The sequence below is a fragment of the Canis lupus genome, chromosome 2, assembly GCF_011100685.1.
Source record: "Canis lupus familiaris isolate Mischka breed German Shepherd chromosome 2, alternate assembly UU_Cfam_GSD_1.0, whole genome shotgun sequence".
Taxonomy (NCBI): domain Eukaryota; kingdom Metazoa; phylum Chordata; class Mammalia; order Carnivora; family Canidae; genus Canis; species Canis lupus.
The window spans coordinates 71,586,340-71,613,572 of NC_049223.1; the positions used below are offsets into that span (position 1 = coordinate 71,586,340).

At 40.3% G+C, this 27,233-nt stretch overlaps 1 protein-coding gene across 1 annotated transcript; it reads left to right on the plus strand.

The window, feature by feature from the left end:
- Positions 1-1,819: 1,819 nt before the first annotated feature.
- On the plus strand, positions 1,820-26,894 carry DNAJC8 (DnaJ heat shock protein family (Hsp40) member C8). Its single transcript, XM_038531377.1, has 9 exons — positions 1,820-1,972; positions 4,287-4,388; positions 14,010-14,066; positions 18,572-18,638; positions 19,163-19,257; positions 20,781-20,852; positions 23,697-23,788; positions 24,742-24,817; positions 26,068-26,894. The coding sequence occupies exons 1-9, from the start codon at positions 1,895-1,897 to the stop codon at positions 26,188-26,190; spliced, it is 762 nt and encodes a 253-aa protein (XP_038387305.1). The 5' UTR covers positions 1,820-1,894; the 3' UTR covers positions 26,191-26,894.
- The last annotated feature ends 339 nt before the right edge of the window (positions 26,895-27,233 follow it).

Consider the following 27,233-nt stretch of genomic DNA (forward strand, 5'->3'; position numbering starts at 1 on the left):
TCGGACGGGCTTGATAACTGGACTTTTGGCAATGTGATGTATTGAAGTAGAAAAGGCCATAAGTAGGATTCTGGGGCAGGCTTTGTTGTGACCTTCCTTCTGCTATCTAACAGGTGTGAACAGGACCATAGTTGTTTATAGCCTTTTCCTAAGTCATTTTCTCTCTGGGCCCAGTTTTTCCTCCTTTAGATGAGAGACTTGCACCAGATTATCTTATATCTTATGATTATAAAAATATTTGCTTTCTATGAAATTGTAGAACTGTTTTTATTGATATTTTTTGGTTGGAAAAATACCAGCCTTAGTTTGTATGACTTAAATGAGAGGAAATGCATGCAGGGCACATTTTCAAAAGTTCATGGCAGAAAGCTTGGAAAAATACAAAAGCAGAAGGATAGAAATAATAATCACTTAGAAGCCCACTACTAGTGGTAATAATTTCCTGTGTTTCTAGACAGTATATAAGTGCCATTCTAGTTTCAGAAACTCTGTTTTTAGTTTTCAGGTATTGCTGTTTCTTGATTATCTCCTAGGCTGGGCATTCAATGGAGGGTCTTGCTGAGTTTGTGCAAAGGATTGTATAGGCACTAGGATGGCTGTAATTTTAAAAAATGGAAAATAACAAGTGTTGGTGAGGATGTGGAGAAACCGTTACCCCTGTACATCGCTGGTGGGAATGTAAAATGGTTCAGCTACTGTGGAAAATAGTTTGGCAGGTGCTTAAAAAGTTAAATACAGAATTATCATAAGAGTCAGCACTTTCATTTGTAGATATGTACCCCCCCAAACTGAAAACTGGTACTCAAATACATGTACAGACATTTTCATAGCAGCATCATTTCACAATAGCTAGAAGATGGAAACAATCTAAATGTTTATCAATTAAAAAATTTTTTTAATATTTTATTTATTTATCCACAAGAGAGACACAGAGAGAGGCAGAGACATAGGCAGAGGGAGGAGAAGCAGGCTCCGTGCAGGGAGCGGGATGTGGGACTCTATCCGGGGACTCCAGGATCACACCCTGAGCTTGAAGGCAGACGCTTAACCGCTGAGCCAGCCAGGCGTCCCTCAATTTTTAAAATTTAATTTTATTTATTTATTCATGAGAGACATAGATTGAGAGGCAGAGACATAGGCAGAAGGAGAAGCAGGCTTCCCTGGTGAGCCCGATATGGGACTTGATCCCAGGATCCCAGGATCCCAGGATCCCAGGATCCCAGGATTGTGACCTGAGCCAAAGGCAGATGCTCAACCACCAAGCCACCCACGTGTCCCCGAATGTTTATCAACTGATGAATGAAAACAAAGTGTGGTATATTTATATAGCAGAATAACATCCAGCCATAAAAAGTAATGAAATGACGACACACGCTACACCTTGGATGAAACTTGAAAACATTGTGCACAGTGAAAGAAGGCAGACACAAAAGGTCACATACTGTGATTGCAATTATTTGAGATGTTCAGAATAGGTAAGTCCATAGAGGCAGACCACAGATTGGTTGTTGTCAGGGGTTGAGTAGAAGGGGGAATGGGGAGGAAATGCTCAATAGGTGCCAGGTATCCTTTTGAGGCGATGAAACTGTTTTGGAACTAGATAGTGACGTGCTCCTTAGGCAACACATATACTAAAATCGGAACTAGATAGAGGTTGGTAGTTGCACAACACTGTAAGTGTACTCAGAAACACCGAATTATTAATTTCAATGATATATTTTGTGGATCCCACGTCAATTTAGAAATGAGTGTTTGTTTAGGTTAGAGGTCTCTGGCTGGGCTGCGAACCCTTTAAGAGTCACAAGGAAAGGGGCGGGGCTAGAGAGGCGGGCCTGTAAGAATCACAGGAGGCTGCGCCTGCGCAGGAGAGTCACGTGGTTGTTGGGCCGGGGAAATGGCGGCTCCAGGAGAGAGCGGGGCTTCGGCTGGCGGAGGGAGCACCGAGGAAGCATTTATGACCTTTTACAGTGAGGTGAACACCGAGTGGGGTGTAATGGCACCAGGGCAACCCCGCCCGGTCCTACTTTCCCAGCGGGCAAAGGCAGTGGTCTTCCTGGCCTGGACCGTTGGGCGGCTCCTCCGGTCCGGCCTTCGGGAAGGCGGGGGATGGGGGGGGGGGCGAGCTGGGGGTGTGTTTGCGTCTTTGCCTGATAGCTGCTAGGGGATCCCTTGGGCTTGGAAAAAGGGGCCAGGGTCCCACGTCTGCGGGTAGACGACGAGTGTGGCCAACGAAGTGCCTGGGCGCGTGCAGAGGTCTCCGAAGTCCGCGGAGTCGGAGGCTGGCAGGGGCCGGCAGAGGCTGACCTTCTTGGGGGCGACTTAACTAATCGTGGACCTCATTTTTATTCTAAACGGAAGCACTGTCCACTTTTAGTTCTCTGTCATGAGTTGTAGTAGTGGTTGTTTCTGACATTTGTGGACGCCAGGCACTATGCATCGTGCCAGGTAGCATTATCTGTTTTACAGATGACAAGCCTGAGGTTTAGGGAGGTGAAATAATTTGTTCTGGATCCTAAAGCAGATCACAGCTTGGTATCATGTTAGGACTGGAGTCACTTTGGTCTGAGCCTCGCTTACTGTCGTGTTTCCAGCGCCTAGAACATGGTGATTCCTTGGTAAATATTTGTTGAATAAATGAATGAATAAATGAAAGAAAAGCATGCCGTTTGGAATCAGAGGACCTTGGATTGGATTTTTGCAACACAGTTTATTGGACCGTGATTGCATTTTTTCAAGGCATTGATTTTACAGATCTTCGGTGTCCACTTATGTAAAGTGAGAGTTAATATTAAAATGAGTTTAAAAAAAATAAGAAATAAAAAAGAGTTTTATGAGCGTTAAAGGAATTAATGTATAAGAAAGGGTCTTTCAAAGAGTTAAAGCTGAAGATGGACTTCTGTTGCAATTAATACTGAAAATTGTTTCGCTTACTATATCTTAGTTAAAAGAAAAAAGAAAACAAAAAAGAAAAGCAATCTTGGTTTGTTTGAATCTAATGAGAGAAAGTACCTAAAGGAGCACCCTTCATTTACCATTCAACCAATGTTTTTTGAGTACCTGACATGTACTAATGTACTGTTTAGTTGCTAGAGGTATGGTAGTGAACAACAGAGACAAATCCTGTCTTCATAGAGCTTGCATTCTATAGAGAAGGATAAGCAATAAACAAACATATACAATATTGTATCAGGTAGTGATAGGTACCATGAGGAAAATAAATTCGGGAAAGAAGGTAGAGTAGAGGGGGTGGGGAGTGGCATGTTGTTTTAAAGAAAGCAAAAAGGAAGGATACTGAGAAGGAAGGGCCTTTTAGATTACTGAAATTATTCCTAAACTCTTTTTGTTCATAGGAATAAAGATGGTATATAACATACCAGTGATTCATTTCAACTAGTATTATAACTCTGACAGTGGCACCAAGAATGTTTTCCTGGCACTACCTGATGTCTGTTCTTCTTAGCATTGTCTTTGGGTCAGGGGTTTTTCTTTCCTTCTTTTCTTTTCTTTTTTTTTCTTTTCTTTTCTTTCTTTTCTTTTCTTTTCTTTTTTTTTTAATTTTTATGTATGTATATGGGGGGAAGGGCAGAGAGAGAGAGAAAAAGAAAGAATTCCAAGCTGACTCTGCACAGAGTACAGAGCCAGACACAGGGCTTTTCCCCACGACCCTGAGATCACTACCTGAGTGGAAATGAGCTCGGCATCCAACCAACTGAGCCCCTGGGCCAGGGATTTTTCTAACTCTTATTCAGGTTAGGTAGGCAGAGTTACTTGCCCTTCCCATATACTTTTTTAAATGCTATTTTATTTTTTTAAATGCTGTTTTAGTATATATTTCAGTGTAATTGTATTTTTAAATAAAAAGCTGTAAATTAAGTATGAACAGCACAAGTACATCTTCCATCATTATAGTGGAAGCTCTTTGAAGGTGGTGGCTGTGACATATTTATGTTTGAATCTTCTTGATTCCTCAGACTGTTGGAATTAAAATTCTAGTTACAAGTTGGGTAGTTGAGAACAAGACAGTTAACCTCTCTAAATCTCAGTTTTCTTAACTGTAAAATGGGGTAATAGTAAAAACTGTATAGGATGGTTGAGAGGGATAAATATGTGTCAAGTTTTTATATTATTAGAACTCAGTGGATGATAGCTGTTGGAATTATTCCTCAAAACATTTAAAAAATTGTCTTCCACATGTAGACAAATGTTTGCTGAACATGTCAGTAGCTTAATATTCAGAGTTTATTATTGAACTTTACTAATGAAGTTTTTATCTCCCTTCATTTTAGGTGAAACAGATAGAGAAGAGAGATTCCGTTCTAACATCCAAAAATCAGATTGAAAGATTGACCCGTCCTGGTTCTTCCTACTTCAATTTGAACCCATTTGAGGTGAGCTGTCTGATGTTGCTGTGGCCTTGTGATGGGGAGCTTTGCATAGCTGGAGGCAGGCTTACATCAGAACACACACCTAATTTGTCTGATAGTTGGAACTGAGATTTGGTGATTTTATTTATTTATTTATTTATTTATTTATTTATTTATTTATTTATTTTTAAGATTCTATTTATTCATGAGAGACAGAGAGGCAGAGACACAGGCAGAGGGACAAGTAGGCTCCCTGTGGGGAACCCAATACAAAGACTATTCCAGGACCCCTGGACCATGACCTGAGGCGAAGGCAGTTGCTCAGTCACTGAGCTCCCCAGGCATCTCAAGATTTGGTGGTTTTATTGTGAGCAGAGTTTCAGAGGCAGTATGTTAAGGAAATTGAGGTCTTGCCTTGTCAAATATTCTCCATCTTTTACCAACCCAAATATATAGGACTTTATTGTCAGATGTAAAGGGATAGTTAGCCTTGATATATTTAGAATCTTTGATTTAGTTTGCTTGTTACAACTTTTCTGAACCCAAGAACCAAAAAATGATCACAAGGTTGTAAACAATCAAATATATTTTTTGGGTTTCCTTAATTTTATAATTTTAAACTTTTCCTAATTATAAAAGTAAACTATTTCTTATAAAAATTTGAAATAGGGGATCCCTGGGTGGCTCAGTGGTTTGGCGCCTGTCTTTGGCCCAGGGCGCGATCCTGGAGTCCTGGAATCGAGTCCCACGTCAGGCTCCCGGCATGGAGCCTGCTTCTCCCTCTGCCTGTGTCTCTGCCTCTCTCTCCCTCTCTATGTCTATCATAAATAAATAAATAATCAATCTTTAAAAAAAAATAAAGATTTGAAATATAAAGAAAGCAAGAGGATGCTTGGGTGGCTCAGTGGTTGAGCGCCTGCCTTCGGCCCAGGGTGTGATCCTAGAGTTGCATGATCCTGGAGTCCCAGGATCGAGTCCCCAATCGGGCTCCCTGCATGAATCCTGCTTCTCTCTCTCTCTGCCTGTGTCTCTACTTCTCTTTCTGTGTCTCTCATGAATAAATACAATCTTTATAAAAAAGGAAAGAAAGAAGCAAGAATAATCATATATAATCCCATCTAAGAGAAGTAGCCACTCTTAATTGTTTATACTTTAACTATTTTGAATGTTTTATTTTAGGGGCACCTGCATGGCTCAGTTGATTGGGCATTTGACTTGATATCAGTAGTTCAAGTCCCATATTGGGCTCCATGCTGGGTGTAGAGTGTATTTAAAAAAGAAAAGATTTATTTTGTAAAATTTTTATTTAATTATTTGAGAGAGAGAGAGAAGAAGAAGAAGCAGAGGGAGCAGCAGGCAGAGGGAGAGAGAGAAGCAGACTTCCTGTTGAGTGGGGAGCCCAAATGGGGCTCGATCCCAGGACCTTGGGATCATGACCTGATCTGAAGATAGCAGCTCAACTGACTGAGCCACTCAGGTGCCCCAAAAGTTTTATTTTAAAACAAGGAGGATAATGCACTTTGTGCTATTCTCAATGCTGTATTGTTATGTAAAGTATTTGTATATGTTTCTTAAAGTCTCTATAATTACTGTTTAAACAATTCTTTTATTATAGGATATTTAAACTGGTTTCTAATTATTCACAGTTATAAATAATATTGACATGAATATTGTTACATTTTATAAAAACATTTATTGAGTATTATAAACCTTTTTGTTCCCAGTTTATTTGGTAAAATATACATAAAATTAACCATTTTAACCATTTTTAAGTGTAGAGTTCAGTGGCATTAAGTACATTCAGTGTTGTACAACCATCACAACTATCATTTCCAGAACTTTTTCATCATTCCAAACAGAAACTCCAAACCCATTAAACAATAACTCCCCATTCCTCCTACCCCCACTTACCCAGATGTAATTTCTATTCTACTTTCTATCTATGAATTTGCCTGTTCTAAGTGCCTCGTATAGATAGAATCACATAATATTTGTTCTTTTGTGTTTGGCTTATTTCATTTAGCATAATGTCTTCAAGGTTCATCCATTGCTTCTGTTTTTTGAAGAGTACTTTTTAAAGAATTTTTACATTTTAAAGCATTCTCAGATTTGCAGAAAGGTTTCAAGTATACTATGAAGACTTTCTTAGACAGTGATAACTAAGTTGTCAATATGATGCCTCTTTGCCCGGCAGTACTTCAGTGTATTTTTCCTACAAATGACACTCTCCTACTGAAGCACAGTATGACAATAAAAAAATCAGGAAATAAACATTGATGCATTGTTACCATGTAGTTCTCAGACCCCATTCAAATTTGGCAGTTGTCTCAATAATGTCCTGTATAGCAGAAGGATTCAGCCCAGAATCAACTGTTATATTTAGTTGTCATGTCCCTTTAGTCTTCATTCTGGAACAGTTTCATAGGATTCCCTTAACACTGGTGACTTTATCATTTCTGCAGATTACAGGCCAGTTATTTTGTAGCATATCTCTCAATTTGAGTTTGTTTGATGTTTCTTCAGCTGGAGTCAGCTGCCCCAACACCAGCTTTATGCAACCTTGGCAGGAATATCACAGAAGCGATACTTGTGTTGTTATTTTGCACCTTATAAAGTATATGATATTTCCATTGTCACAGGTTTATTGTTTATTCCATTACTAATGATGTTAATCTGATCACTTCAGGAGGCGCTTGCTGTGTTTGTTCATGAAGTTACTTTTTTTCCCTCTTTGTAATAAGTATTTTATGGGGAGATGTTTGAGACTGTATAAATATCCTCTCCTTATCAAAGTTTCAATTTATTCATTTATTGGTCAGTATAGATTTGGGCTTCCTATTTTATTCAGTGTGTTATATTTTGACATTATTTTATTGCTCAAGTTGTCCCAAATTTGGCCAGCACGTTACTTTTCTTTTTTATTTTATTTTATTTTATTTTTTTTATGATAGTCACACACACAGAGAGAGAGAGAGAGAGAGAGAGAGGCAGAGAGACAGAGGCAGAGGGAGGAGCAGGCTCCATGCACCAGGAGCCCGATGTGGGATTCGATCCCGGGTCTCCAGGATCGCGCCCTGGGCCAAAGACAGGCGCTAAACCACTGCACCACCCAGGGATCCCTGGCAGGTTACTTTTCAAGCCAGATCTGTCTTTTGGTAATTTCTTCATCATTCTTTGATTACTAGGCACTCTTGTACTTTTCCTGACAGCCTAAAATTAATCATTTCAGTGAGGAGGTCTGGTTCCTTTTAGTGATGAATGGTATTTAGAAATCAAGATTTGGGTGCTAGGTGTACTTATTGCTGTTGGAATTGTCACCACCCCTAGGCCCTATTAGTAGAAAGGGCTAAGGAGTGGGGTGAGTGTGCGTGTGTGTGCGTATGGGTGTGTGCATGTGTACGTACGTACATGTACTTACATCCAATTTCAATCCAACATTATAGGATTTATTCTCATTTTTTTTCTTTCCATGTTTGTGGTTCCCTTTCATAGTGAGAAATCAGGCTCCCACTACCTTAAATATATATATGTGTATATATATATTTATTTAATTGATCCTCTTGTTTGCATCTGATCTCCCAACTGCCATTCCTTCCCTCTTGTGAATGCCCTCCTCAGCCAGTTTATTCTGACCCCAACACTAGGCTGCTTCAGTGTGCAAAACCCTTTTCACCATACCTGAGCTCAAAGTTACCTTGCCAGGTTACCCGTCCATGTGAGTGTGTTCCTCACCCAGCTCAGACTCTGTGCTTGCTCTGTACCCTCTGCGGGCTCTCTTTATCCCCTTTGGGCTTCATCCCTCCCCATCAAGCAGACACCTTCCTACTCTGCTCTGGCTTTGACATTCTACATCAGGCTGCCTTCTTCTGAGAACACCTTCCTCATCTTACTTGGGCTCTGACTCCACCCTCCAGGGCATCCCTGTGCATGGAGGCCCTCTTCACTTCCATACAAGTGCTTTCTACATCCTGCTTGGGTTCTGACACCTCTTGTTGGGCTGCCTTCTTATACTGGATGCCCTCCTACATGGGGATCCATCTTACCAAGCACAGATTTCCCATGCTAGGCCATCCCATTGTAGAGGTGCTCTTGCTTGGGCTCCTATACTCCATGTCAGACCACCTTCCCTTGTGGACACTTTGCTTACCCTGCTCAGCCTCAGATACCCTATGTTGGGCTCTACTACCATGTGGATGCCTTGCTTATCCCTCTTGGGCTCTGAAACCCTATACTTGGCTACCCTCCCGTGTTCACAGTCTCACCTTGCTTAAGTTTTAACATCCTGTGCCAGACTACCTGTCCACTGAGATGCCCTACTCAAACCCCTTTGTACTTCCATGTCAGGCTGCCCTTCTGTGGGGATGCTCTTCTCACCAATTTATACTCCACCAATGTGTGACTGGCCACTACTCCCAGTGTGTTCACCATTGTCTTCATCTCAAACGGACTCTGACACTACTCTGGGCCATTTTGACGCCCCACCCAATGTAGATGTCTACGTTGCCTAGCTCCATTTAATGTGTTTGGATTGTATTGCTCAGAAAGGGAAAGGGAAGATGAGAAGCTTAAAGAATACTTTTAAGGGTGCCTGGCTGGTCCAGTTGGTAGAACATGCAACTCTTGATCTCAGAGTCATGAGTTCAAGCCTCATATTAGGTGTAGAGTTTACTTAAAAAATAAACAAAATCTTAAAAAAAAGGACTTTTGATTTGACTTTTGGAAGGGCATGGAGAAGATAATTTGAGAAGTGATAAAGAATTTGATGGTATATCCTTTTTATTTAACTGTACTCTTAAACTGTACATAGTACCGTCAAAAGGAGATGTGATCATTTAGCTTACCCATTTATTAAGGTAATTTGTGTTTCCTGCGGAGATCTGATGGACAAGAAATGACAGATTGTTGGAACTAATATAAAGGCTAGGATTTTTTATATTTTTTTTAATTTTAAAGATTTTATTTATTCATGAGAGACAGAGAGAGAGGGAGGCAGAGACACAGGCAGAGGGAGAAGCAGGCTCCATCAGGGAGCCCGACGTGGAACTTGATCCCAGGACTCCAGGACCACCCCCCAGGCTGCAGGCAGGCCCTAAACCACTGAGCCACCCAGGGATCCCCAAAGGCTAGGATTTTAATGCCTTTTTTTTTTAAAAAAATTATTTATTCATGAGAGAGAGAAAGAGAGGCAGAGTCTCAGGCGGAGGGAGAAGCAGGCTCCATGCAGGGAGCCCGATGTGGGACTCAATCTTGGGTCTCCGGGATCATGCTCTGGGCCGAAGGCAGGCGCCAAACTGCTGAGCCATCCAGGGATCCCTAATGCCTTTTTTAAAAAGATTTTATTTGAGAGTGGGAGAGAGTATAAGCAGGGGGAGGGGCATAGGGAGAAGGAGAAGCAGACTCCCCATTGAGCAAGGAGGCCCATGTGGGACTTGATCCCAGGACCCTGAGACTAGGACTGAGCCAAAGGCAGATGCTCAACCACTGAGCCACCCAGGCGTCCTGCTAATAACTACTATTGACTGGAAGCTTCACTGATAATATAAACCATTGATAAACGCATATTTTGTATGTTACGTGTATTAAATACTGTGTTCTTATAATAAAGTAAGCTAGAGAAAATATTAAAATCATAAGAGAAAATACATTTATAGTTGTGTACTATATATATATATATTTTAAAAATCCGTACATAAGTTGACCCACACAATTCAAATCTGTATTGTTCAAGGGTTGACTGTGTATGTATGTGTATTTGAATATCTATTTCTATATCCATCTATCTATATCTTTACACAAAAAAATGTTAAGGTCAACACACTTGGGAAGATGGGAGATTGTATTCAAATGGGCAGGACTCCATGACTATCCTTTAGAACATTTTCTTTTCTATTTTCTACAAATGTCCTGGCCTCTTTATAGGGTGAATGTCAAAAAGTCAAGTTGCTTTTTTATTCTAAGTCAGAATTAGATGTTCTGGAGATATAAGTAATGAGTGACTTTTGTTTCTTATGCAACAAGTAACTGTTGAGCCATCTAAATGAAGCTGATTTTTCTACAGAGGTAAGCAGCCTGGTCGTCTTCTAGTAAAGGGAGTAATGCAGTGATAGCTGTCATCTCAGCTGTCAAGTCAACTAAAGTGTGAGTGGTCTTCCTTGACACCGCCTCACTGAGCAGCAGGTAGAAATGGGAGGAAATAAATTGGGAATCTGAGGGATCTTCTCACAGGAATCCTTATCGAGGGTGCATTTTCTTTTCTCTTCCTGCCATCTCTGTGCCTCCCTATTTGGACATATATCTAACCTTCAGCCATTATGCAAGAAGCATCATTCTTAGGCATTCTATAGTAATTCTTAATTTGGGGGCCCTTCCCCACTTCCTTCCCTAAGCTTAGATGAACCCATGTCCCTGTTCCTTCCTGTCCTATTTATGTTCCTTATTTTGATTTAACTTTAAGATGCCAGCAGGGAGCACCACTGACTTTATTTTCTGTTTATCTTAAGTACCTTGGAAAGAAGGGTAGTTATCTCATGTAACTCTGGGACTTGTTACATTATTAACAGGTTGTAGAGTTCAGATGTGTGCCTAAGACTGGATTCCTTTTTTCAAGCAGAAGATCCCAAAGGAGGCTTTTAGAGTTTGAGTTCAGAAACTTGTATAAATGTCAAATGTTTTTGTTAATGTGAAATGACTAATTAACTCTTTGAGGTCTAAGACTGTGGATTTTTCATTACAATATCTCCAAAGCCTGAGACAGTAGGAATTCAGAAAAACCTTCAAAGAATCTGAATGTTCTGTGTGCTTCCTAAGAGCCATATTGATAATATGGCATTTATCATGCTATTGGAATTACTACTTGTCTGTTCCTCCCCTGATGGAGCTTAAATTTCATGAGAATAGTAGTGAGCAGAGTATCTAGCAATCCTAGGTGTTCCAAACATTTGTACTGAGTGGGAAACTGGCTTTACAGTGGTTTGGGCCACAGGGATAGGCCCACTATTTTAAAATTGTATTTCATGGCCATATATGGTACCTCCAACTCTTAGAGATAGAAAAGGAGTTGGATTAGCTTTGAAGGCACTCAGTGAATATTTGTTGCCAGTGATCACATGTGCACATGTGATATAACTCTTGGAAAATAACTTTTGATTGGTGTGTATGTGTTTGTGTGTATATACATGCCTTCTTCATTTTTGCTGAATCATCTGAAAGTAAGCTGTAGACATTGTGATGCTTTATGCCTGAATAATTTACTATGCATCTCCTCAGAATAAGAAGAAATTTCCACATAAGGTATGAGGGGACACAAAGAATCTTGAAAATTCTTTGCTCTAAAGTTCTTTTCCCTCACCCTGAATGTCTCCTCAGCATTGGAGACTGGGTATGCGCCTGTCATAACCTTCCAAAGTGTGCCGAATGCAGTGGTGATTCAGCTTCATTGGTTTCCAATAACTTTATAACGGTAGATAGGCTGTTGGAATGTTTTGAAAGCTTACAATAAATCTTGACATTACTTGTTGCCATGTTTTAAAAAAATACCGCAAGCATCCGGTGGATTACTTTGCAGTTTTAATTTCTAGTATATATTTTCCTTTCAAGGTTTTTTTTTATTTTTTATTTTTTATTTTTGCCACTGTTCCTCACCCCCTGCCCATTACTGACTGATCCTTATTTCTACTAACTTTGAACACACATTTTTCTAACCTCCATTGTTTCTTGCCAGTGCTTCTCAGGCTTTAACAGATTCAAACCATTTGGGGATCTTGTCATGTGTTGATTCTGATTCAGTTGCACTGAATGGGGCCTTCTCTTAATTTCTAACTCTCCTCACCCTATGCCCTTTCAGGACCTTCCTCTGGCTTTGAATACTAAGTAAATAAATACTAGGTGCTATGTTGAATCCATGTGATGATTTCACACTGTGAAATCATCTGCTTTATTGTATATAACATTCCCTTCCCCCAAAAGCACTTATTATATGGTAATTAAAAAAAATATGTTTTCCCTGTTTATCTTTGCATTTCTAGCACATAGCATTGTGTTCAGCAGGTAGTAGCTACTGTGTAAATGTTTAATGAAAGTATGTATTTGTGGTGATGTGGTCAGGATGCTTGATGAGTACTGTCAACACCAGCTTACCTAGGCTTGGAGAAAAATGATTAGATTTATTTTTTAAGAATGCCAAGTCCCACATCAGGCTCCATGCAAGGAGCTTGCTTCTCCCTCTCCCTGTGTCTCTGCCTTTCTCTCTGTCTCTCTCATGAATGAATGATGAATCTTTAAAAAAAAAAAAAAAAAAAGAGAATAACGTTGCTCAGAAGATACAGAGGATCTTTCCATTGGCTGTACCTCAGTTCTCATGAATTGTAATCAGACTTCTCTTCCTTTTTTTTTTTTTTAAATATTTTATTTATTTATTTGAGAGAGTGAGCACAAGCAGGGGGGAGGAGCAGAGGGAGAGGGAGAAGCAGACTCCTTGCTCAGCAGAGAGCCTGATGCTGGGGCTCAATCCCAGGACCCTGAGATCATGACTTGAGCCAAAGCCAGATGCTTAACTGACTGAGCCACCCAGGTGTCCAGGAATCGGACTTTTCTAGAGTAGGCCCAGCCATTAGTCACAGATCCTCACAGGTAATTCTGATGTTCTCTCTGGGCTGAGAATCATTTGCCCACATGAATCACAGATATAACATGGAGTCCAGTGGACCTTTCTGGATTGAAAATCAGGGGGCCAGCCTGATTTTTTTCCCAATTGCATGCTTCTGCTTTCTCTTACTTGTAAAGATAAGTAGAGGTGGGTAGAGAGGGTCCTTTTCTTTCTTTCTTTCTTTCTTTTTTAAGATTTTATCTACTTATTCATGAGAGACACAGAGAGAAAGGCAGAGACATGGGCAGAGGGAGAAGCAGGCTTCCTGTGGGGAGCCCGATGTGGGACTCGATCCCAGGACAGTGGGATTATCACCTGAGCCAAAGGCAGACGCTCAACCACTGAGCCACCCAGGTGCCCCAGGAGGGTCCTTTTCTTAATGAATGAAGGCAAAATTCAGCATGGTCTGGAACATGCGTCTGGGTATATGATAAATTCTTCTGATAGAGTAAAGGTAGCTACTGTATTAATTGAGAACCCTAAAATGGGATAACTATTATTCTGGTAACTGATTTGTTCATCTATATTTCTTTTTTCTTTTTAAAAATATATTTTTTTAATTTTTTGTTTTTAAAGATTTTATTTATTCATGAGAGACACAGAGAGAGGCAGAGATATAGGCAGAGGGAGAAGCAGGCTCCCTGCAGGGAGCCCGATGTGGGACTCGATCCTGGGAACTCCAGGATCACACCCTGAGCCAAAGGCAGACACCCAACCGCTGAGCCATCCAGGTGTCCCAAAAATATTTTATTTTTTAAAAGTAATTCTGCACCCAACATGGGGCTGAAACTTAGAACCCCAAGATCAAGAGTTGTACACTCTACTGACTGAGCCAGCCAAGGACCCCTCATTTACATTTGAGCATTTTTAAGAACTGTGTGCCAGGCATTGTTCTAGAATGCTGAGTGAGATGCTGATTGTAATATGTGTAATTATGGGATACCTGTTAAATTCATAAATTCTCTTAATCTCCTTTACAGTTCTGATTTTGATTCTTCTAGGTTCTTCAGATAGATCCTGAAGTGACAGATGAAGAAATAAAAAAGAGGTTTCGACAGGTACAGTACTATTTTCCTATAGTAGTTGGAGTCTGAACCTTTTGGAAATATAGTAAGCACATGATTGTCTAAGGACTTGCTATTATGATTTTTGGCCCAAAATTTAACTTTTTTTTTTTTAAGATTTATTTAGCAAGAGAGAAAGCACACGTGTGCATGAACTTGTGGAGGGAGGAGCAGAGGGAGAGAGGGAGGGAGAGTCTCAAGTGGACTTCCCACTGAGCGAGAAGTCCAAACCAGGGCTCCATCTCAAGACTCTAAGATCATACCTGAGCCATTATCAAGAGTTGGATGCTCAACCATCTGAGCCACCTAGATGCCCCTTAACTTTTCTTTATTTAAATTTAAGGCTATGTAACTCTTAAAAAAAAAAAAAAAACTAACAGTGACAAAATTCGTAAGTAATTTAATGACTATGGCTTGCCTCTGACATTCACACAGCCTCCCCACAGCAGTAGTTATTGGTAGGCCATGAAGTTTAATGACCACTGCATTCAGCAGACTTTGGAAGATTATGGCAGGAGTATACCCACTCTCAAATCTAGGCACACAGTTGGAAGTTAGAAGAATAGAACAAATTTAACCTATGAATAGAATGAAGTTTATATCCAAATAGAATCTTTCCAGCCCCTTAATTAAGTAGGAAGAGTACAAGATAGAATAGTAGAGCTTACATGGAGTCATGCTTATTAAATTTCCTGCCTTCTCCCCAGGAGAATGTGTTAAATGATTTGTAACAATTATTAAGATTTTATTTATTTATTTTTAGAGAGAGAGTGAGCAGGGAGAGGAGCAGAGGGGGTGGGAGGTGGGGGCAGGAAAGAATCTCAAACAGACTCCTTTCTGAGTGCAGAGCCTGAGGCACGGCTTGATTTCACAACCCTGAGATCCTGACCTGAGCCGAAACTGAGTTGTACGCTTAACTGGCTGAGCCACCCAGGTGCCCCTCATAACAGTATTATAGTTTTAAGACCTCCTCCCTCAATAATTTTATGTTTTGCAAACAACCCAATAGATACCTGGTTCATATAAAGAGTGCTTTCTTCTCAGTCTCATGTTTTGTAACTTGAGCTTCGAAATGTTTATAGTAGCCTTTTAAAAAAAACTTCCAACTTTGATAGTTGAGTGACCCTCTTTCCTTCTAGGAGTTGAATAATCACACTCCCTGCAATCTCTCTTTACTAATTGGATTTTCTGTATATTTTATGTTTTTTTTTTTTTTAACTTTTCCCAACTTTTTTTTTTTTTTTAAGTTTTAATTTTCTATTTGAGAGAGAGAGTGAGCACAAGCAGGGGGAGGGGCAGAGGAAGAGGGAGAAGCAGGCTCCACCCTGAGCAGAGATGTGGGGCTTGATCCCAAGACCCTGGGATCATGACCTGAAGCCACCCAGGTGCCCTTCCACAACTTTTTTATATCTCTTATATACTTCATATTTTAATAGGACCTGACCAGTGCTGGATATGATTCTCAGCTCCTGCATGACATACTTGGTAATATCCACTATTATGTCTGCTTCTTTGATTCCTTGGTTGCCCCCATGGTGCTGACTCACAATCATCTGATCTACTGTTAAGCCAAGATGTTTATCTTTGCCTACTCAGGCATTTGTCATTATATAACCTTATAACTTTTTTTTTTTTACCTTATAACTTTTTATAGAGTTACTCTGTACTTATATTCAGCATTTTTTCCCTAAAATTTCAAATTTCCTAATATAAGGCATTAGCAGTCTTTACCAATTTAATAACTAAGCATTCAAATCCGTAGCTATACAAAGAGCTCAGTAAGTTCTTTAGTCATTAATATGATTTAATAGTTAAGAGTCTGAGCCCTGGCAGCTCCTGGGTGGCTCAGTTGGTTAAGCATCTAACTCTTGATTTCAGCTCAGGTCATGATCTCAGGGTTGTGAGATCCAGTCCCACATCAGTGTCTGTGCTCAGTGGAGAGTCTGCTTCTCTCTCTCTCTCTGATCCTCTCCCTGTCTCTCTCTCCCTCCCCTCTGTGCCTCCCCCTGCTTGTGCATGTTTCTCTCTCTCTCTCAAATAAATAAATTTTAAAGAAAAAAAAAAAAAAAAGGAATGTGGGTCCTAGAGCTATATGACCTGAGTTCCAGTCTTGGCCATACATCTTATAAGCAATTTGAACAAGTTACTTTCAACCTTTCTGTGTATTTGTAAAATGCACATAATAATGGTGTCTACTCAATGGGGTGATTATGAGGATTTAGAGGTAATACACAATAGAATAGTATATCTTTTTCTTGGTATATAGTATCTCCTTTTTATATGTTAACTATTGTTAATGTGTGTTAGACATTATTCTATATTTCTTACTTGCATTGGTTCATTCTTAACAACCTAGTGAGTTAGAGGTACCTAGTATTGTCCCATTTACAGAGGAGGAAACTGGTGCAGAGATAGGTTAAGTGAATTGCTTAACGTCTCACAGCCAGTAGGTGATTAAAGTTGAAATTAGAACCCAGGATTTTGGCTCCAGTAATGCTGGATTAGCATTGGATTCCTACTTGCTGTCATTTCTCTGACCCAGTCACACTGTTCCAACTAGTTGACTTTGGTCTGTCAATGATAGTAGGTCAGTGGTTCTAATCCTGGCTGTCTAAAAGAATTCACCTATGGAGATTATTGCTTTTTTTTTTTAACTTTTTTATTATAATAAATTTAAATTACATTTTAAAAAGAAAGACTAGAGCAGTGAACACCAATATACTCACCATCTGTATGCATCGGTTTCCTTCATTAACTCTGTTTTTGGCTGACTTGTTGTAAATTACAGACATATGATACTTTACCCCAAATGCTTCATCATGTATCTCCCCAAGAAGAAAAAGGATATTTTCTTGCATAACTACTTGTCACACTTAACAGAATTAACATTAATTCCTTACTGTCACCTGATATTCAATCCAGTAGAAGTCTAAAAAGTATAGGTGCCAGAGACTGATCAGAGGGTCTGAAAGTAGAAAGTAGACCTGTATTTTTAAGCTTTACAGGGTTGGGGGCGCCTGGGTGGCTCAGTCAGTTGGGCATCTGACTCTTGATTTCTGCTTGGGTCATGATCTCAGGATCATGGGATTGGGCCCTGTATTGGACTCCATGCTTAGCAGGGAGTCTGCTTCTCCCTCTCCCTCTGCTCCTCCCCCTGCTTGTGCTGCGCTCTTTCTCTCTGTCTCTCTCAAATAAATAAATAAATAAAATCTTTAAAAAAAATAAAAAGCTTTACAGGGTTGGAACATAGCCAGAACTAAGAACCACTACTTTGTTTTCTTAAATTTTAATTTAATTTAATTTTATTTATTTTTATTTTTTTTTAAATTTTTTTTTTTTATTTATTTATGATAGTTACAGAGAGAGAGAGAGAGGCAGAGACACAGGCAGAGGGAGAAGCAGGCTCCATGCACCGGGAGCCCGATGTGGGATTTGATCCCGGGTCTCCAGGATTGCGCCCTGGGCCAAAGGCAGGCGCCAAACTGCTGCGCCACCCAGGGATCCCTTAATTTTATTTTAATTTTAGTTTTTATTTTAACTCTAGTTAATATACAGTGTATATTAGTTTCAGGTGTATAATACAGTGATTCAGCACTTCCTTTTTTTTTTAAATTTTTTAAAAATTATTTATTTATGATAGTCACACACAGAGAGAGAGGGGCAGAGACATAGGCAGAGGGAGAAGCAGGCTCCATGTACCCGGAGCCCGATGTGGGATTCGATCCCGGGTCTCCAGGATCGCCCTGGGCCAAAGGCAGGCGCTAAACCGCTGCGCCACCCAGGGATCCCTGATTCAGCACTTCCATACATCACTCGGTGCTCACTAGTGTACTTCTTAGTCCCCATCACCTATTTAATCCATCCCTCCAGACTCCCTCTTGAGAACCACTACTTTATTTATTTATTTATTTATTTATTTATTTATTTATTTATTTATTTATTTAGATTTTATTTATTTATTCGAGAAACAGAGAGGCAGAGGGAGAAGCAGGCTCCATGCAGGAAGCCCGACGTGGGACTCGATCCAGGGTCTCCAGGATCATGCCCTGGGCTGAAGGTGGCGCTAAACCACTGAGCCACCCGGGCTGCCCAGAACTACTACTTTAAATTAAAAGTTCTTTTAGAAAAGATGATGTCTCATATCTGCTTTTTAGCCTCTTTTTAGTGTTCAGTATAAGGAACATAATAGGAACTGGGTACTTTTCAATCTCTCTTCTGTATCCTTACAGCATCCTCATAAATGCTAGGCTTATATTTGTTCTCAACTTTGTGATTAAAACCCTACATGTTTCCCAGCTGTGCATTTACAAATCTTTTGGTGCTTGAATTTTAAGGACCAGTATATCTGCGCAGTTTATGATATTTATTAACTTGTTAAAAATGCTTCCGGCTTACAGTCTTTTTTGCCTTAGAGCTTTTGGTTGTAAAGAGGCACAGTGTAGGCGAAGAGTTACTAAATATTATTCTTATTGACAAACCTAACTTTCTTCTTATTTTAGTTATCCATATTGGTACACCCCGACAAAAATCAAGATGATGCTGACAGAGCACAAAAGGCTTTTGAAGGTATTTGTAAATTTACCTGCTCCTGAGTAATATTTTATCAATGCTAGGGACTAACTGTTCCTTGTTCTGGATCAAAAAAGGAATGTTACAGATTTGTCTTCTGGTGATGAAGAAGCTGTGGTTTTCAGTAGAACAGTTGTCATTCCAAAGCAGAATGTTGCTGTTTAAGACATAGATCTTAACTTTGCTTTGTTAAAACTCTTATGTACCAAGAAAGACTGTTACTGCATAGGATCATTTTTCTTCTTTGAAACAAACAAAAAAAATTATTGGAAGTATTTTATCACTGAATTAAATCTGGATGTGGTGTATTTGGTCTTGAGGGTATATTTAATTCTTTCCAAGGCTCTCAAGGAAAGTCATTGCTTATAGTTGTATGTTTTTAAATTAGTTTAACAACAATAAATAATTTAACAAAGTAGGGGATGCTTTTAGATGGCACAAGTCCATTTACACTGCCTGAGTATAGTTCAGACTTTCAGAGGGTGTTTGCAGAAACAGTTAATTTCAATGTTTTGCATTAGCTGTGGACAAAGCTTACAAGTTGCTACTGGATCAGGAACAAAAGAAGAGGGCCCTGGATGTAATTCAGGCAGGAAAAGAATACGTGGAACACACTGTAAGTATTTATAGTGCTGCTGTGTTTACAGGAAGTATTAGCAAGCCTTGGGCACCTTGCAGGAGGGTAAATGTTAACATAGCAATACCTACTGGTGTAACTTGTGACCTCTTATCTGGTCTCCATAAGTTTGCTGTGGTGCTCATGCATAGTGTGTGCCCTAGAGCTCAGGAGGTGGAGTGCTTAGGATGCTCCTCCATCTTTCCTTACCAGCCTCTTGCTGTGGAGAGAGGTCTTTTCTTCTCATCACGTGTTATCACATTACCCAGTTCTGAGAGTGGAAGAGTGGAGCAGCCAGGATGATCCTTGACCCTTTATTTTGATTCTTGTCTCTGTGAAGGGGTTGGAACATGGGCTTGAGAAAGATTGGCAAGGGGACGTGAGTAAATTTTTTTTAAATAGGAGGAGGTGCGTATCTGTATTAACAGGGTTGGGAACGAGTCAAATAAATTCAGTTATAGCTGGATTTATTTTTTTGCATTACCTAAATTTCCTGAGTGGTGGGAAGTGTTCAGATGGCTTGCCTGAGGTAAGAAAGGTCTTTGTTTTAATTTTTAACTTGCTGGGGTAAGAATCATGAGGCCATTTGTAAGAGCTGTTTCAATTGGGAGTGAATATGGGTGTGACCTTTTCTTTGAAGAGCTTTGGAATATCTCATAGCTGTATAACCAATAATAATAATGAGTCCAATTTAGATGAAGAAAAGGAGTAAAAAGAGGAGATGGATGGCCATAACTATGTCTTGCTGTTCATGTGTTGGAAGTGATATGTGTAGGCCAAATTTTGGTAAAAATCATAAAAGGACCTGACAAATTCTTAAATTCTTGTGGTACTTCTCTTATGTATTTTGCCTATAAAGGAGCCATCCTCAGGCTTTCTGGCCACAAGGTGGCAGTAGGGCTGCTCTGAGCTTGGAAGGCACTGACTGCTGGAGCAGTAGTGGATGGTTATTTAATAGAATAATCACATTCTTGTGTGAATGCATATATTTAAATTTTTTTTAGATCTCAGTGGTGGCCAAAGGAATAAAAAACGTCAGTTAATATGATGTGAAAATTATTGGTTTAGGGGGTGTCACAGTGAAAATGATCAATACAGTTGTTGAAATATCAGAAAGCAATTATACTTAATGCCACAAATTTGGTAGCTTCTTCTAAAACTTGACAGATATATTTTCTTTGCCATAAACATGTAACTACAGCCCTCAAAAGAGAGATGGGTAATTTATTCACCGTATTCAAGGCTCTTTGGCTCTGGCCTGGGATCTGATGAGCTGGGGACAAGTTCCCTGCTGGTCCCTATGCATTCTTCTGGTGGATTGGATTTTAGATGAGGTTAGAGGAAGGACCCCTGGTTGCTTGTTCTCCTTTGATTGCATTGCTGTTGTGGAGGGGAGGGGAAGAAGCTCATTTTTTTCCATGTAAACCTTTTGTTATACCTATACCTGCAGAAAAGTGCACATGTCATATGTGTGCAACTTAATGGATGTTCTCAATTTTTTGATGAAAAAAAATTCTTTTTAGGTGAAAGAGAGAAAAAAGCAATTAAAGAAGGAAGGAAAACCTACAAATGTGGAGGAGGATGACCCTGAGCTGGTGAGTGAGATATGGGAAAAGCCACACTATTTCATGTGCTTGAGCATACTGATTGGTGGGTTAAAGAGAAGGAAGCCTAAAGAAGGACACATACGTGTTAGAAACATTTTGTTTTAGTATATGTGCTGCTGAAGCAAGCACTAGAAACATTTTGTTTTAACTTAAAATATTTGAATATATGTCCATGCACCTTTTTTTAAGCTTTACTCTTTTTTTGTCATAGGGCCACAGCCTTTTCTTTGAATGTTGTGTGTCTGCTGATTGGAGTTTGCAGTTGATTTCATTTTAGAAAACACACACACAAAGCATTATTCATAATTTCTCCTTGTAATGTTCTTTGAAGTACATTGAAACTTAGGTATTTATGAAACAAACCAAGATCAAAATGCTAGCTATATATGATTCATTGGTTGTTTTTTGTTTTGTTTTGTTTTTGGATAAAGAGGAACAACAGCTTTATTGCTCTCCTGGGCAAAGGAGGCTGCAGCAAGCAAAGGCCTTAAAAGTGCAAGCCCACCGGGATGATTCGCTTTTCAGATGTCTCACCTGTACCTAATTCAACAGCAGTATTTTTAGGGACTTAACGTTTATTGAATCTTTCTAGAGCACTCGCCTTAGTTTTAAAAAGAAACTACGGGCAGCCCGGGTGGCTCAGTGGTTTAGTGCCTCCTTCAGCCCAGGGTGTGATCCTGGAGACCCAGGATCCAGTCCCATGTCAGGCTCCCTGCTTCTCCTTCTGCCTGTGTCTCTCTCTCTCTGTGTCTCTCATGAATAAATAAAATCTTTAAAAAAAGAAACTATAAGCATTTATTTGTGTAACTACATTCATCAATTTCTGTGGTATTTACATCTCACAGTATGGTAGTAATTGCAACTGGCATGGGCAACTTTGAGAGGAACCATAGGTGACGCTAAGCAGCTAGTAGATGGCACTCCACTTGCTACGAGTGCTCACTGTGCTCTAGGTCGTAATTTCTGACAAACGGAGAACATTGCATCATCTTTTGGATTCTTTAGTGTGAATTGGCTGAGAGAGAGATTCCACTTAGGTATTTGTGTCTGATTGCCTTACTAGCCTGAAAAAATAAAATCCTATTAATCTTGCCTCAATTTAGATCAATAAGTAACTTATCATGTCTTTACCTTGTTTTTAAAGATATACACAAGACAGGCTATCTTGCTAGGGAAACTTGCCTGCAACTTCTTACTTCAGTGATTTTGCTGGGAGTGATTGGCCTCGTCTTCTGTGTAGTGACACTACTTGGTGAATTGTGAGGTCACCTTTTGCATTAGCCACCTGTTTTGGATTTACTCTGTCCGGTATTTCAGTTTTTTCTCCACAGTCTTATTTTTTCTTCCCGTCTCTTTAATGACCCTTTTAGGTCTTTTCTGAAGATCCTATTAAATACTCCGTGGTCCTCCTGAGTTTCTGAAAACCCTAACTTTTTTAAGTTGTTCCCCCCCCCCCCATTATAAAGGAACACATGCTAATGATAGAAAATTTGGAAAAAGCAGAAGAATATAAAAAATTCAAAATCATCAGTAATTGTCCAGCCAAGAGAGTTTGGAGCCTTTAAAGATATTGAAACAATTCATTATAGACTCCTTCACTCCTTTGATGTTTGTCCTTGTTAGGGACTGGCGTTTGTGAGTATGGCTTTTATTGAGCAATGCTGGGCATTAAACCGCATTAAAAAGAAGTGACAAATTTTGGGGCTCTTTAACTTCCCTTTCTTTTTGTACATTACTCTTGGCTCTCGTGTCTCTGCTTTGGGATTTAAGCTCTGTGAAATCTGCATGATGGGTTATTTTCTATTTTTCTTTGCATATTTAAAATACTTTATATTTTGGGGAAAAAAAGCTTTAAAGATAGAGTTCTGTTTTCTGTCTTATGTTGTGTTATTTTTTTCCATTTGAGTATTAGTTGGAATATAAGTTGAACTGCATACAACTGAGACCCAAAATTATGGTGGTTTGAACAAGACAGTGATTTGTTTTCTGTCCTGTATAATATAGTCTTTGGGAAGATGGCCGCTGGTATGGCAGCGCTGGACCATGTGTCATCCAAGGACTCATTCTCCTCTCTGTGGCTCTGCCAACAAGGATGTCGCCCCCATCCTCACAGTCCAGGATGTGTCATCACCTCACCCATGTGCCAAACAGCAGAATAGAGGAAGGGGACGAGGGATAAGCGTACTCCCTCTAAGAACATTCCAAGAAATTGCTGCATCACTTCTCCTTATATCCCATTGGCTAAAACCTAAGTTACATGGCCACACCTAGCTACAAAGAAGCCTAGGAAATACGGGCTTCTACATTGGGTGACCAGGTACCTAAAGATAAGGGATTTTACATGGAAGGAGAACAGATAATGGGGTGGTGTGGGGGTCACACAACTAATAACTCTAATAGCTATGCCATATTTGGTAGACTCCTGAGACTCGTCTGCCTGGTAGCAACTTCTAGTACCTAGCTGGGTGCCTCGCACAGAGTAATTTTAAAATGTTTGTGAAAAGAAAGCATTAAAGTTATTTTTTCGAAGCTCTTGGGAGGAAAGGGTCCTCCAACATGGTTGTGATAAGTAGGTAGTAGTTTTTTCTCTTTGGTGTTTTTTTATCAGAGCAAGTTTCCTGTGTATCCTCTGCATGGTGAAAGTGGAAAGGTCTGTTAGGTGGTTATGTTATTTATCTCCCAGGAGAGAGCATCATTAAATAGTTCTCTCTGAAATCTTTCTTCCTTGCTGGTTCTAATCTGCTTTGTCTTGAGCTCTATCTAAGAGTGCTTGATTCAAGTTGCTGGTAAAATACTGACTTTTATATTCTTCTGTTCTTAATTTTCTTGTAGTTCAAACAAGCAGTATATAAACAGACCATGAAACTTTTTGCTGAGCTGGAAATTAAAAGGAAAGAGAGAGAAGCCAAAGAGATGCACGAAAGGTATGCATCAGAATATTTGTTTAATTCATCTAACTACCTAGATTAATTAAAATTAGTCTTTGGGGATTTTCCTAATGAAGGATTTTTCTGATCAAGGAATTATGTAGTACATCATTTAAGAGACTATCTAAAATAGTTCCTGAAACAGCCCAACTTTCAAATCTCTAGGATAAGAAATTCTCTGACTTTTGGGAAGTTGAATGGGCCTATCCTTAGGGAATTTTTAATGAAGAGTGCTGTGTGTTTTCTTCTTGATTTCCTGGAGTTAAATAGGCAGAGTTTTGAGGCCAGAACATTTTGTGGGACTAGTGGCTACAGCTTTGTTGAGTATGTAGTATTTATCGTATAGTGTAATCACTTAAAAATATTGTCCGAAAGTATGATTTCCCTTGCTTTTCAGAGATGATTTGGCATTCTGTTAATATATATATATATTGTATTATTGATTAATGTTTAGCAGTAACCATGTTTTGCTAGTTGAGGTTGTGTGAAATGTCCTTGTTTTGGGATTGGGTTTTGTCTAGAGATGCTTTTTTTTTTTTTTCCTAGAGATCCTCTTGAGTAAGAACCTCTACTATTGTAATGGTCATTCTACCAAAGTAGGGTGGTCTGGGTTCTCGAGATGGCGTTGTCTCAGACTGAACCCAGAACCTAGAGCCTGAGCCCATAACCTATGGTTATTGTTGGCTCGGCCTTGCCCCCCTTATATGTCTTGTCTATGTAATAGGGGTATTTATACCCTGCCCTGTAGCCCTGCCCATGGTATCATCTGCGTGGTTTAGAGTGAGACATTCATGAAAGGGCTTTGAGCCTTCTGCAGACAGCCATTTTTATAGAACCCTAGGGAATGGATTTACTTTATATACTTGCTTCTGTGAGGAGATAGCTTACCTTGTATGGTTAAGACAGTCACTAGGTATCATATAAATACTCTGGCCTGGTTTTCTTCCTAGGAAGCGACAAAGGGAAGAAGAAATTGAAGCTCAAGAAAAAGCCAAACGAGAAAGGGAGTGGCAGAAAAACTTCGAGGTAAGTTTCCACAGTGGCCAGGGATTCTCATTCCAGAGTAAGAAAACTTCCCAGCATGGAAACTTGGCTCCTGGGGCATTGCCAGGACTAACTGGGGCAGATGATCGGGGAAAGGGGCTGTATGGGGAAGAGCAGGAGCTTTGGAGAATGAGTCCTGGCTCAGCTGCCTGTAGGAACTCTAGCCTTGGCAAGGGCAGGAAGGGTCCCTGGATGGTTTTTTAGAGATTTATAGAAGGCACACCTGCCAAGTGGGCTCAAGAAAAATGCTTTGCACATTTAGATTGGAGGGTAGTTGTGGAGTAGTACCCTACTTAAGAGGTCTATTAGCAGAAACCGAGGTTCTTGTGACCCTGATAGTCAGACTTTTGAACTTGATTCCTCTTTAACACCCTGGTTATATTCTTGAGGTGCTCAGCTAGTTTCCTTAATTAAACCACATTTGGTGTCTTGTCTTCTGTAATGTCTAGGTCTCTGGCTAGGGATTGGTAAACCAGAGTTGATAACTTTGTTTCTGTTCCCCTACGTGTGTGCAGAGAGAGAAAATGAGTAGGCCTCTTGATAAGCAGGGAGAGACCCTAGCAACCCTCTCAGGGTAACTTGCTCAGCATCATGCTGGCTTTGAGCCTCATCCAAGTTTTGTGAGGCAGGAGGAGGGTGCGGTGGGAAGAGCTGCTGTACTGCTGGCTAGCCAAATGACTTTGAGAAAGTGATCTGACCTCTGAGCCTTGGTGTTGTCATTTGTGAAATGGTGGTGGCACTACACGCTGCAGGCAGCTTGCTTTTTTTTTCTTTTGTAAAGATTTTATTTATTTATTCATAAGAGACACAGGGATCCAGAGACATAGGCAGAAGGAGAGAGAGGCTCCCAGTGGGGAGCCTATGCAGGGTGGTCCCAGAACTCTGGGATCACGACCTGAGCCAAAGGCAGACACTCAACTGAGCCACCCAGGTGCCCTGCAGGCAGCTTTTTTTGTGAGGATTAGTATTAGCATATGCTAAGTATCTAGCCCTGAGGTCCCCAGCAAAGGTTGCAATGATTTTGTCCTCTTCCCAACCTGTAGCTGATCTGCCTTCTGGAGGTGGGATGCCACTTTTTTGTGGGCCCAGGGAAGTGGGAGGAAGCTCTGCTCTGTTCTACTCTTGGATTATTCCAGAGGGCTGCGCTGGGCTGGGCTGCAGGGATGGCAGAGCAGGTTCAGGCCCTCCTTCTCCTTAACTAGTTTCCTCACCCAAACCTCTTTTGTGCTTAGGAAAGTCGAGATGGCCGTGTGGACAGCTGGCGAAACTTCCAAGCAAATACAAAGGGGAAGAAAGAGAAGAAAAATCGGACCTTCCTGAGACCACCCAAAGTAAAAATGGAGCAGCGTGAGTGACCACCTGGGGTCACAGCCACAGAACCTTTTCCCAACTGTCTCCCCTCCTGCTTTGAAGGACTCATTCTTTCCTCCCATTTCCACCCCAACATAGAGTAGTAGTTGCTTTTTAGTCCATTTTGTTTTCAATACAATTTAATATCGATCAGAGTAATTCTTTTGTACATTGAAATGAGGGGCTCAGTTTAAAACGAAACCTTCCCCACCCCCTACTCTTAGACCAACCAGGATTGGAAGGTGCCACCACTGGTGTTGCCTTCTCTTCCCACAGCCTGTAACTTAATGTTTTGTACTTCACTGAATTGTGATGGTTAGAAACTTCGTGTATAGTTTGTGGAAATCATCCAATTAAACATATTGCTTAAAATGGTGTTGCCGTGACTTCAGAGACAAGCCTGGGCCACCTTAGGAATCCTCTCTGCTTCAGTTGCTTGCTTCTGGGTGTGGCATCCTTTGAAGCCCCAGATCAGATGGGGAAGGCATTGGACACACAGAGCAGTCACTCGATGCCCTGACCTCCTGCAGTGTTTGGCATGCGCTCTCCCTTCTGACTGACCATTCCGTGTGGCATGAGGCTCCAAGCCACCCAAACCTGTTCACTTTCCAAAGAGCTAGCCATCTTCCATCCACTATCATTGTGTCCTAGCCTGTCTGCATTCGTTAGTGGTCATATTCTGTACCTGTAATAAATTTTTATACCCTAACCATTGATGTACTCTTCCTTAGGTATTACTCCAAGGGTGGGTCCCTTGGCCCAACTCTGAAACGCTTTAGAGTTGGACAGAGCGGCTCCTCACCGGCTCCCTAGCACTTTATTGCTGTAACTTAGTTTCTTCATCTACAAAATGGGAATATAGATCAGTGTGGCAGCTTTTAGAGAGGATTAGCCATGGCATATATAAAGTGGCTGTCACAGCGCTCAGAGGCTGTTGCTAGTACACTGTTAGGTATAAAATGAAGATACCGATTATTTCAAGAATTACATGAAATAACCGATGAAAGTGCTCAGCTTATAGAATATACTCAAATGTCCTGCTGGCTGT